The sequence below is a fragment of the Pelophylax lessonae genome (genome assembly GCF_965119305.1).
Source record: "Pelophylax lessonae genome assembly, chromosome: 4".
In the NCBI taxonomy this organism is placed as follows: domain Eukaryota; kingdom Metazoa; phylum Chordata; class Amphibia; order Anura; family Ranidae; genus Pelophylax; species Pelophylax lessonae.
Genome location: NC_138771.1, coordinates 500,635,853 through 500,648,274, shown reverse-complemented (window position 1 = coordinate 500,648,274; position 12,422 = coordinate 500,635,853). Strand labels below are relative to the sequence as shown.

At 43.4% G+C, this 12,422-nt stretch overlaps 1 protein-coding gene across 4 annotated transcripts in view; it reads left to right on the top strand.

The window, feature by feature from the left end:
- Positions 1 to 12,422, top strand: part of LOC309553869 (potassium voltage-gated channel subfamily KQT member 1-like) — a 137,190-nt gene that overhangs the window by 102,754 nt on the left and 22,014 nt on the right. For 3 of the 4 annotated variants that reach the window (XM_082255348.1, XM_082255349.1, XM_082255350.1), the window contains 2 exons: positions 996 to 1,055; positions 6,162 to 6,276. In XM_082255348.1, coding sequence (XP_082111474.1) covers positions 996 to 1,055; positions 6,162 to 6,276 — 175 coding nt within the window. The remainder of the gene's footprint in view (positions 1 to 995; positions 1,056 to 6,161; positions 6,277 to 12,422) is intronic. The other variant, XM_082255351.1, reaches the window with a different exon arrangement.

Genomic DNA, 12,422 nt, shown 5'->3' with positions numbered 1-12,422 from the left:
GAGGAGCTCAGCTATGAGAAAAGATTAGAACTGAATTTATTCTCTCTTGAGAAGAGGAGATTAAGGGGGGTTATAATCAACATGTATAAATACATAGGGGGTCCATATAGTGAACTTGGTGTTGAGTTATTCATTTTAAGGTCAACACAGAGAACAAGGGGGCACTCTTTCGTCTAGAGGAAAACAGATTTAGTCTCCAAATACGGAAAGGTTTCTTCACCGTATGAGCTGTGAAAATGTGGAATAGACTCCCTCCAGAGGTGGTTCTGGCTAGCTCAGTAGATTGCTTTAAGAAAGGCCTGGATTCTTTCCTAGGTGTACATAATATAAATGGGTACTAATATTTATAGGTAAAGTTGATCCAGGGAATATCCGATTGCCTCTCGGGGGATCAGGAAGGAATATTTTTCCCTGCTGTAGCAAATTGGATCACGCTTTGTTGGGATTTTTCGCCTTCCTCTGGACCAACTGCAGGTATAGGATTGTGTATATGGGATTGTATGGTTGGGTTTTCATTACTGTTTTTGTTTTTTTATTGGTTGAGCCAGATGGACTTGTGTCTTTTTTCAACCTAACTGGTATGTAACTATGAAAAGAGCTCTCTCCAAACTCCGAAAAATATTCTCTTAGAAAGTTGTTTACAGAACAAGATTTCCCCTCATCTGCTATTTTATTATATCACTTCGGAGTTCCCACAATGGTCATCAGGACCAATAAGTTAAATCTTCACAGAGGGGACACAAACCCCCCCCCCCAAAAAAAAAAAAAAAGACAAAACGTTAAAGCCTGACGGGGTTTCTAACTTCTTCCCACACAATCTTAAACTAAACCAAAAAGGTTTTGATTAGAGATGCACTTTAAAAGGAGGCAAAGAAGGACTTTGAATGAACCCTCTTCAGCTTTCATGTTCATGTTTTCAGATCTTTATCTTACTTTCAGACTTCTCAGCTTGGCCTTTTTTCTTTCCTTTTCTGTCTTTTCCCCCTTTCTGACAGGTCGTTGCCGATCTTGGTCCACCCTTACTATCTGCACATCCAGTTTTACCACCGCACAAGGTATCTCAGGGTCAGGATTACACAGGTGTCCTTAAAGCTAATGTTTATTCTGCTTGTATTTTGTTTTCCCTGGTTCCTCTCTCCCCTATCTTCAACATGCTAAGGACATTTTGTTCTTGGAACTTATTTTATTCAATTTAAAAGGTATGGTATACAAAACAAAGTCTATTGGGCATACCCAGGCTTAAGAATACAGAAAAAAACAGGCACACAAAACTTAAAAGTTGGCAACCAAGGTCAAGTTGACCATACTCAGTTCTGCAGGTGGGCACTAAGAGGGAATCAGGAGAACAAGTACCCACAGTACAATGAACTAACCTATGTCAAATACTGAGAAGCAGATAAGCAGTAATCATGGGGGCATTGGCGTTGAGACTACTGTATCCCTGGACTCCGACTAGATTTCCCATACCTTGGAGAATTTGTTGGGGGCATCCTCTAGATTCATATGTGAATGGATACAATGGCACCATTTTGTTAACAACAGACTTCCATAAGTCTAAGGTAGGCTAAGGACATTTTTTAACAAAACCTTCCCTTTTTACTACATATCTTATTATAGACCTTGCAATGCCATCACTAGGTGTCTGTGCTTCTCTATGCATTCAGGCAGATCATGGCTGGTGGGAGGGTCCAGCAGGTTACTCTACATAGCTGCCTGAATATATCACAGTACCCTGCTCCAGTACTCTTCACAAGATCCCTCAGCCTGATAGCAGTAGGCTAGCTCTTGGGAGGAGTTATGCAGATACAAAAATATTTTTACGGGTGGGTGTCAGCTTAAGGGAAGTGGGCATTTGTAGGCAGGCTGCATTTTCATGCAGACCCACTTACTGTGGGTAACCCCCCCACATATGATACTGAGCCTGCAAGACTGAAAGAACTGAAAACCAGTGAATGAAAGGGGCAGGCCAGGGACAGAAAGACTGGGGTGGAAAGAGCTAGATGATGCTGGACATCCTCCAGCCAGGAAATGAGGTGGGCTCTATATTGCTTTCTCCAACTTCTAATGCACGTTTTGAGAAGCTCACAGCGTGCAGTAAAATCAGAGTAAGCATTTTCACTAAAGGAGAGATGCCTGTACAACTGTGCAAGACTGAAGGGAAGGCTGGAGTTCACATTTAAAGTAAAAAGACAACTAAAATGCATCCTATCAGCTAATCTGCACCATATCTAAAAACAGAAGCTGTCAGCAAATTATATACCTTCCTCTTTCCCTTCTTGATCCCCCCTATTTTTTAATTTTATTATTATTTTTATTAATTTATTTTTTGTTCAATTTACCTTAAAAAAAAAAAAAAAAAAGCTGTTGTGCTATGTAAAGGTGAACTCCAGGCAAGCATCCAAGTACAAAGCAGAAATACAGGTGTAGGAGTTCTTTTAACTGTCAAAGAACCTGCAATTTTGTGCAGCCAGTTTTTTATGTGGATTTGCATGCCAGATAGTACAACAAAGTCCTAGACCCCCATTCCTGTAGCAGCATGACCTGGCCTAGAACACAACCCCTAAGGCTGCCGATTGGATGAGGAAGGGGTAGAGGCAACCATTAGGCTACTGCTCCATTGCAAAAACGCAGCAAAAACACATATGTGCATTTGCTGTGTTTTTACTGCACTTTTACCGTGTTTCAGGTGCATTTTTCACGTGACGTGTGACAAAAAATGCAACCGTAGGTGCGGCTTTGATACGTTTTTGCTGCATGTTCCATTAATTTCAGTGGGGAGGTGCGTTTTTGCGTTTTTTATGTGTTTTTGCTGCAGGTGTGTTTTTGATGCATTTTACATTCATTTCAATGGTGAGGTGCGTTTTTTTTTTTTTTTTTTTTACAGCACCAAACATGAACTAAAAATGCAGCAAGTAGGAGTTTGAAAAACGCAACGGACTCCCATCTGATCAGTGTAAAGATTTAATAGAAATGGCTTTTTCTTCTGCTTTTTTAACGCAAAAAAACTGAAGAAAACCGGATCAGTTTGAAAGAAGCCTAATGGGCCGTACACATGTTTAGAAAATATGTCAAAAATACCGCTTTCAAACCGATCTTACGATAATCTGATCATTAGTACACAGCTTTTGAGAGCCAATTTCTACAGTTCATTCGATATTATCCGATCGGACAAGCACAACATTTTTTCTTGTACAATAACAGATTGTGCGATTTTTGTTTAATCAGTACAGTTGTTCGAAAATACAATACAAATACACTGCGACACATGGCTTCACTTCCGAATTTTCATTCTGTCATACGAGAATTGATTTTCGATATGAGATCATGCAAAACAGATTCTTTTTGTTGTCCGACCTTTTTCCTTCTGTCAGCACATGCACATTGTAGCAGTGCTTATTGGTTCCAAATGCTGCTCCTTCCTGACTCATTGCTGCAATGCAGGGTATGACATGAGGCACACATGACTCATTTTTTTATTTTTGCTTGGAGTTCAGCCACAATTTTTTATAAAAGTTTTCTGTTTTTCAATGTTTCATGTCAGTAAAATTAGCTTACTTTTGTTTCATTTTTTATTTTACATCCTTATGTAGATTTTTTTTTCGTTGATCACCTGTCGTGTCTTTTTGCGTCAGGTCAATGTATTTTACTGTTATCAGTTGTGTGTGTGATGGCTTTGTGCACTTTATACTACTAATCATTTTTTGTCACTCTTGCACTGTCAGTATTATATCAGCCCTTGTAAGTAAACATTGCCCCTTCTCATTTGAGCAGAGGGATTTTCTTAGTCCAGTTATTTAGCGCATACTGTATGTGTTGTGAGAATGTAGTGAGGGGGAAAAGGAGAAGTCAAGGAGGAGTGGGAAGGAGATTCTGCCAGTAAGGCTCGTCTCAAGTGAAATCTAGGAATTGGATTCGATTTTCAACCCTGTACAATTGATCTTCCCCCAGTGAGTGGTAGGCTGGAGGGCTCTGCTTCTGTCATTCTACCATATGTGAGATTGACTTGTGTTCTAAAAATCTTCTACTTTGACTTTACCAGCATGCAATTCCCTACTCTATTCCTATTACACTCTCCTTCATTACTCTCCCCGTGCCCTATTCAACTTCTAGGATTCTGTCAGTCTTCTTCTTCTTTACCCCTATTATTCTACCAGGCTCCTACTGGCATCATACTCTATACTTACTACGCTCATATTAATCTTTAATTCACCTTCTGCACAACTTTAACTCTGCCAGCCTTCTACTCTACTCCTACAACACTGCTGAGTTATCACACAGCCCCCCCCCTCCACTCCTATGAGTTACCAGCTCCCTAATCCACTTCTATCAGTTACCAGTAACCAGCCACCTACTCCTGTGAGCTACCAACTACCTACTCCTCCCCTGTGAGGTGGAAGCCACCTTCTCCACCCCTGTTAGGTACCTGCCAGCTACTCCACCCCTGTGAAGTACCAGCCTCTACTCCACTGCTTTGAATTACCAGCTCCCTAATCCACTAATGCAAGTTACCAGCCACCTACTCCTCCCCTGTGAGGTGCCAGACACCTAATCTACTCCTGTGAGTTGCCAACTACCTACTCCTCCCCTGTGATGTGCCAACCACCTACTCCACCCTTGTGAGGTACCAGCCAGTTACTCCACCCCTGAGAAGTACCAGCCTCCTATCCACGCCTTTGAGTTACCAGCCCCCTAATCCACTTCTGCGAGTTACCAGCCACCTACTTCATTCCTGTGAGTTACCAGTTACCTACTCCACCTCTGTCAGGTACCAGCCCCCTACTCTACCCCTGTGAGATACCAGCCCCCTTCTTCTCTCATGTGAGGTACCAGCCCTCTACTCCACCTCTGTGCGGTACCAGACCCCTACTCCACCCCTGTGAGTTACCTGCCCTCCACTCCAACCCTGGGAGTTGCCAGCCTTCTACTCCACCCTTGTGAGGTACCAGACCTCTACTCCACCTCTGTAAGGTACCAGCCCTCTACTCCACCTCTGAAAAGGTACCAGTCCTCTACTCCACCTCTGTAAAGGTACCAACCCCCTAATCCACCCCTGTGAAGTACCAGCCCTCTACTCCAGCTCTGCGAGGTATCAACTATCTACTCCACCCCTGTGAGGTACCAGCCCTCTACTCCACCTCTGTAAGGTACCAGCCCTCTACTCCACCTCTGAAAAGGTACCAGCCCTCTACTCCACCTCTGTAAAGGTACCAACCCCCTAATCCACCCCTGTGAAGTACCAGCCCTCTACTCCAGCTCTGCTAGGTATCAACTATCAACTCCACCCCTGTGAGGTACCAGCTCTTCATTCCTCCTCTGTGAGGTATCAGCCCCCTAATGTAATATGTGAGTTACCAGCCACCTACTCCAACTCTGTGAGGTACCAGCCCTCTAATCCACCTCTTTGAGGTACCAGCCCTCTACTCCACCCCTGTGAGGTACCAGCCCTCTAATCCACCTCTTTGAGGTACCAGCCCTCTACTCCACCCCTGTGAGGTACCAGCCCTCTACTCCACTGCTGTGAGGTACCAGCCCTCTACTCCACCTCTGTGAGGTACCAGCCCTCTACTCCACCCCTGGGAGGTATCAAGTATTTACTCCACCTCTGTGAGGTACCAGCCCTCTACTCCACTCCTCTGAGGTACCAGCCCTCTACTCCACCCCTGTGAGGTACCAACCCTCTACTCCACCCCTGTGAGGTTCCAGCCCTCTATTCCACCCCTGTGAGGTACCAGCCCTCTATTCCACCCCTGTGAGGTACCAGTCCTCTAGCCAAACCCTGTGAGGTACCAGCCCCCTACTCCACCCCTGTCAAGTACCAGCCCCCTACTCCACCCCTGTGAGGTACCAGCCCTCTACTTCACTCCTGTGAGGTCCAGCCCCCTAATAAACTATGTGAGTTACCAGTCACCTACTCCATTTATGTGAGTTACCAGCCCCTTACTTCACCCTCTGACTCTATTATCCCCTACTTCACTTATTTGACCCAATCGAAAGGATTGAGAGACATTCCCTTTAATGGACAGAGTGGATATTTGCCACCATAAAGGAATTAGTCAGAGTAGAGCCACTAGATTCTCAGACAGCATATATTTTAAGGAAAGTGAAGATATTTTATATTATTCCATCATTGTTGGTGAATATCTTTAATGTTTTCTGTGCAGGGAGGAATCGGCCAGACGAATCCCTCCCAGACATCTCCCGGACTAACAGCTACACAGATGATATGGATGCCATGAGCGAGGAGAGCCCCCTGCCACGGGTCACTGACATCTCACAGTAAGGACCTTTACACTGGCAGCAGGCTGGAATCTTATCAAGACCACTCCAACCAAAAAGTGATATTTCAGCTGCAGGTTTGAGGGGTAAAGCTGAGTCTCTGCTGCCTTTTATATCTCTTGGAGACTCCAGCGGTGAGATCTTTCCACTTCTTTTCTAGGTTCCTGCTCATCTCAAGGTGCTCTTATTCCTCCTGTTCGACTTTCCATAATAAAAAATAATAACCTCCTAATGGCTGTGGTAAGCATGCAGACCTTCTGTAGTCCCCGAGAGATGTGAAAAAAAAATGATGCTTTAACATTTCAGGATGTATCAAACTGAAATATCAGTTTTTGATGGACTGATCTCTTAAAGTGAACCTGTTTTTTGATCAGGTAGGGCAAACATCAGTTTACTTACCTTTTACCCTACCCAGCGGTAGAGACTCACCTTTTCTTTCTTGCTGCTTCATTCAGATTCCAAAGCAAATAGAAATATTCAGTACTTCAAGATATGGGGAGCATGTGATCATCCCCATCCTCCCATGGGATAGCCTTGATTCTTGGTTATTGGCCAGTTAGGGGAGATAGTTCACCCGCACTCTATTTTCTCTTTACACGCTATGGGAGTAAAGCAGAGGTTCATTTTAGGGAAAGAATTTGTTGTTCTGTAGGAACTGCTTTAAAGCAGTGTGGCTGGCTTCCACACATACAAATGGAAAAATTCAATAACTAAACAGAAATACTCAATAAACAATAAGTGTGGTGATCTTTTTCTCCGGCACAGTGAAGTTTTCCTGCCTCTGCTTAACGTGTATGCTGGCCAAACAGGTAGCCATACAGTTTGTAGTGCTCACCCCTGAAAGGGCCTGCTGAATTGACCCAATTTCGTTTTGTAGTTTAGTGTGGCAGCAGTCAGGCACACAGCAACAGTCTATGGATTGCTTTTCTTTTCTTTTTTTTTCTTTTTTTTTGCTGAATAACTAGCATAGGGTATAGGGAGCCACAGGATACTCCAGAAACCATAAGCAGTAACAAGAAGACACCCTTCACTTTCTGTGGTAGCCCAAAAAAAAACTCAGGCCTGGCAAGCTTTAGCCCTAATGTACAGTTGGTTGTAGTAGCAGCAGTCACCAGAATTCTGCTCGCAGGTCTGTACTCACTGTGTCTCTGGATACTTGGATGCCAATTTCCAATATCTGATGGACTTTCCAGACTGGATCCTCAGCAAAATCCCTTGTATAGCTGCAGAAAATGTTAGCAAGTAGGTTCCCCAGCTCAGCCAAAATTTCAGCTGGGCTGACTGGAAGGGCATCAGCCCTTCAGGCTGGTAACTTACAGTGTCTTACAAAAGTAAGTACACCCCTCACCTTTTTGTAAATATTTTATTATATCTTTTGTGACAACACTGAAGAAATGACACTTTGCTACAATGTAAAGTAGTGAATGTACAGCTTGTATAACAGTGTAAATTTACTGTCCCCTCAAAATAGCTCAACAAAGCCATTAATGAAATTTGAAAATGTCCAAATTGGGCCCAAAGTGTCAATATTTTATGTGGCCATCATTATTTTCCAGCACTGCCTTAACCCTCTTGGGCATGGAGTTCACCAGAGCTTCACAGGTTTCCACTGGAGTCCTCTTCCACTCCTCCATGAGGACATCACGAAGCTGGTGGATATTAGAGACCTTGCGCTCCTTCATCTTACATTTGAGGATGCCCCACAGATGCTGAATAGGGTTTAGGTCTGGAGACATGCTTGGTGAGTCCATCACCTTTACCCTCAGCTTCTTTAGCAAGGCAGTGGTCGTCTTGGAGCTGTGTTTGGGGTCGTTATCATGTTGGAATACTGCCCTGCGGCCTAGTCTCCAAAGGGAGGGGATCATGCTCTGCTTCAGTATGTCACAGTACATATTGACATTCATGGTTCCCTCAATGAACTGTAGCTCCCCAATGCCTGCAGCACTCATGCAGCCCCAGAACATGACACTCCCACCACCATGCTTGATAGTAGGCAAGACACACTTATCTTTGTACTTCTCACTTGGTTGCCACCATACACGCTTGAAATCATCTGAACCAAATATATTTATCTTACCACAGTACATGGTTCCAGTAATCCATGTCCTTAGTCTGCTTGTCTTAAGCAAACTGTTTGCGGGCTTTCTTGTGCATCAACTTTAGAAGAGGCTTCCTTCTGGGACGACAGCCATGCAGGCCAATTTGATGCAGTGTGCGACGTATGGTCTGAGCACTGACAGGCTGACCCCCCACCCCTTCAACCTCTGCAGCAATGCTGGCAGCACTCATACACCTATTTCCCATAGACAACCTCTGGATATGACGTTGAGCACGTGCCCTCAACTTCTTTGGTCGACCATGGCGAGGCCTGTGGTGAGTGGAACCTGTCCTGTTAAACCGCTGTTTGGTCTTGGCCACCTTGCTGCAGCTCCGCTTCAGGGTCTTGGCAATCTTCTTATAGCCTATGCCATCTTTATGTAGATCAACAATTCTTTTATTCCAGATCCTTAGAGAGTTCTTTGCCATGAGGTGCCATGTTGAACTTCCAGTGACCAGTATGAGAGAGTGAGAGCGATAACACGAAATGTAACACACCTGTTCCCCATTCACACCTGAGACCTTGTAACACTAATGAGTCAAATGACACCGGGGAGGGAAAATGGCTAATTGGGCCCAATTTGGACATTTTCAATTAGGGGTGTACTCACTTTTGTTGCCAGCGATTTAGACATTAATGGCTGTGTGTTGAATTATTTTGGGGGAACAGCAATTTTACACTGTTATACAACCTGTACACTCACTACTTTACATTGTAGCAAAGTGTCATTACTTCAGTGTTCTAACATAAAAATAAATAATAAAATATTTACAAAAATGTGAGGGGTGTACTCACTTTCATGAGATACTGTATCCTCCTGGACAAGAACAGGGCTGCCACAGTTCCCTGACTATTTATGCACTCTCCCAGCCACCTACTCTCGCCCAGGGATTATATGAGACAACTTAAATATTCAGGTTGCAGATTAGCTTTCCCAGCCTACTACATTCTGGTATCCTCCAGAAGGCAGGGGAAAACAATCAAACCTGCAACCAGTGGAACCTGAAACCAGCAAACCTGCAAACCTGCAACCAGCCCAAACCAACCACAAACTGCTCCACTGATTACAGTGGAGCAACACAGAACTAAATTTACCTAATTTCCCTAGCAACTTATCTGAGAAGGTGCTACACATAGGGTTGTCCCCTGTCCAGGATTCACCCGCACAGTAGGGGTTTTAAATTATGTGTCCGGGTTTCAGTCCACCTGAAACCTGGACACAATATTCATAGGGCCAGGGGCACTATGCACGCCAATTACTATTCTCTTTGGAGTACCCAAAGGTGTCCGAGGTCTGTTATGATCCTATAATGTATGCAAAAAAAAAAAAGAAAATGCAGTGTGTCGCTAAAGTGTTCAGGTTTGGCTTAATGAAATTGTGGCAACTCTAGCTACACAATCATGAGACATAAAATCATTTCAGTGAAAGAATGACGTCTCAGACATAAAACAAGCCCATTGAACCCAGATGAAAGGAAATCCTCGAACTCTGAAATGTGATGGCTTGTCTCTTCTGTTTCCAATTAGGAAATAGGTAGTTTGGATTATTTTGACATAGTACTTCATATCTTCCAAATACCCCTGTGTCACTGCACTTCATTTTGGATATTCCATATATATATATAAAAAAAAAAAAAAGCACAAATTTGAAATTGGGATCCATTGCCCTCAACCATACCACGTAGTCTCTTTACATGTACGGCCACTTTGGCCAGCATGACAGATGAGAGAAGACTGCTTGTATACAAAGGGCTTTTACATTTTTATGTTATACTGGAGAGCTTTTCTGTCTACAGAATTACTTTGCTTCTTACTGACTTACTTTTATATGAGTTTTTAATCTGTGCCCATCCTTGTCTGTATAACGGTTATGCTTTGTCTTCCCCAACAGCTCAATGGGCAGGTGAGGATGTTTGTGGGTAGATATGTATAAAAATGGATGAAAAGGCAGCTGCACTACAAGAATATATTGTTATAAAACTAAAAGCTCTGGACCGAAGACACAGGATCTCTATAATAGCCTTGGCTTGTTTATTGTTACTAATATTGAATTTTGAAATCCATTTTTATACATGTGCCCCTGCATGCTTGAGTGTGAGTGTGCCTCCCAAGCAAGCGTGCATGCTTTGGATGAATGAATAAAAAGTACACATCCTTCTATGTTTAAGAGCAATTTGACTTTGCAACATGAATACAATAAACACTAACACAATAAAATTTTGCCTAAATCTGCCCATAGAAGGTTTGTTTTTTAATTGGCTGAATGAAAAGCAAACAAACAGATTCCTCCATCCACACAAACAAGGTGAATGGAGAAATCCCACTTAGACTCTATATTCTGATAGTGGCTCCCACCTGCTGTCAGATTAAACCGATCCGCAGTTGCAGCCTGTTGGCCGTAGCTGCTGATCAAGAAACGTTTTTCAGCATTCTCCTTCGACAGAAATCCATCCGATGATTAACTTCTCTCAAGCAGGGACGGCCACACACTGTTTGAAATTCGGCCAGAAAAAAAGCTCATTGTTATTTCAGATTCTATCTTGTAATTTCCAGAAAACCAGCTCTCAAAGCAGTGACTTGGCTCTACCTTTCACAATGCATGAACAAAGCTACCAGTTACTGAAAATCTATTGCAGAATACCATAAAAACATTTATTTATATGTGCAGAATACAGTAGTGTATATTATGTGGGTGTTATCCCCTGAGTGTACGTAATGTGTGGGTGTACTCCTCTGGGTGTGCATGCTGTGTGGGTGTACTTACATGTGTGTACATGCAAGGTCATATACTCAGTGTATATGCTGTGTGGTTGCACTCCTCTGAGTGTAAAAGCTGTGTGAGGGAACTCCTTTGAGTGTAAATGTTGTTGTGTGAGTGTACTCCTCAGAGTTTACAAGCTGTGTGGGTATATTCCACTGAGTTTACATGCTGTGTGGGTGTACACCTATGAGTGTACTCCTCTTAGTGTAAATGCAGTGTGGGTGTACTCCTATGAGTGGACATATTATGTGAGTATTCTCCTCTTAGTGGAAATACTGTGTGGGTGTACTCCTCTGAGTGGACATACTGTGTGGGTATTCTCCTCTGAGTCAAAATACTGTGTGGGTGTACTCCTCTGAGTGGACATACTGTGTGGGTGTACTCCTCTGAGTGGACATACTGTGTGGGTGTACTCCTCTGAGTGGACATACTGTGAGAGTATACTCCTCTGATTGGACATACTACGTGAGTGTACTCCTCTGAGTGGACATACTGTGAGGGTATACTCCTCTGAGTGTAAATGTTGTGTGAGTGTACTCCTCAGAATGTACAAGCTGTGTGGGTGTATTCCATTGAGTTTACATGCTGTGTGGGTGTACACCTATGAATGTACTCCTCTTAAATACAGTGTGGGTGTACTCCTATGAGTGGACATATTATGTGGGTATTCTCCTCTGAGTGGACATAGTACCCTTCTCAGTGCATATGCTGTGTGGTTGTAGTCCTCTGAGTATACATGTATTGTACGACTAGTCCTCTGAGTATACATGCAGTGTACAGTACGAGTAATCCTCTGCGTATACATGCAGTGTACGAGTAATCCTCTGCGTATACATGCTGTGTACGAGTAGTCCTCTGCGTATACATGCAGTGTACGAGTAGTCCTCTGAGTATACATGCAGTGTGCAGTACGAGTAGTCCTCTGAGTACACATGCAGTGTACAGTACGAGTAGTCATCTGAGTATACATGCAGTGTACAGTACGAGTAGTCCTCTGAGTATACATGCAGTGTATGAGTAGTCCTCTGAGTATACATGCAGTGTACGTGCAGTCCTCTGAGTATACATGCAGTGTATGAGTAGTCGTCTGAGTATACATGCAGTGTACAGTATGAGTAGTCCTCTGAGTATACATGCAGTGTATGAGTAGTCATCTGAGTATACATGCAGTGTACAGTACGAGTAGTCCTCTGAGTATACATGCAGTGTATGAGTAGTCCTCTGAGTATACATGCAGTGTACGTGCAGTCCTCTGAGTATACATGCAGTGTATGAGTAGTCGTCTGA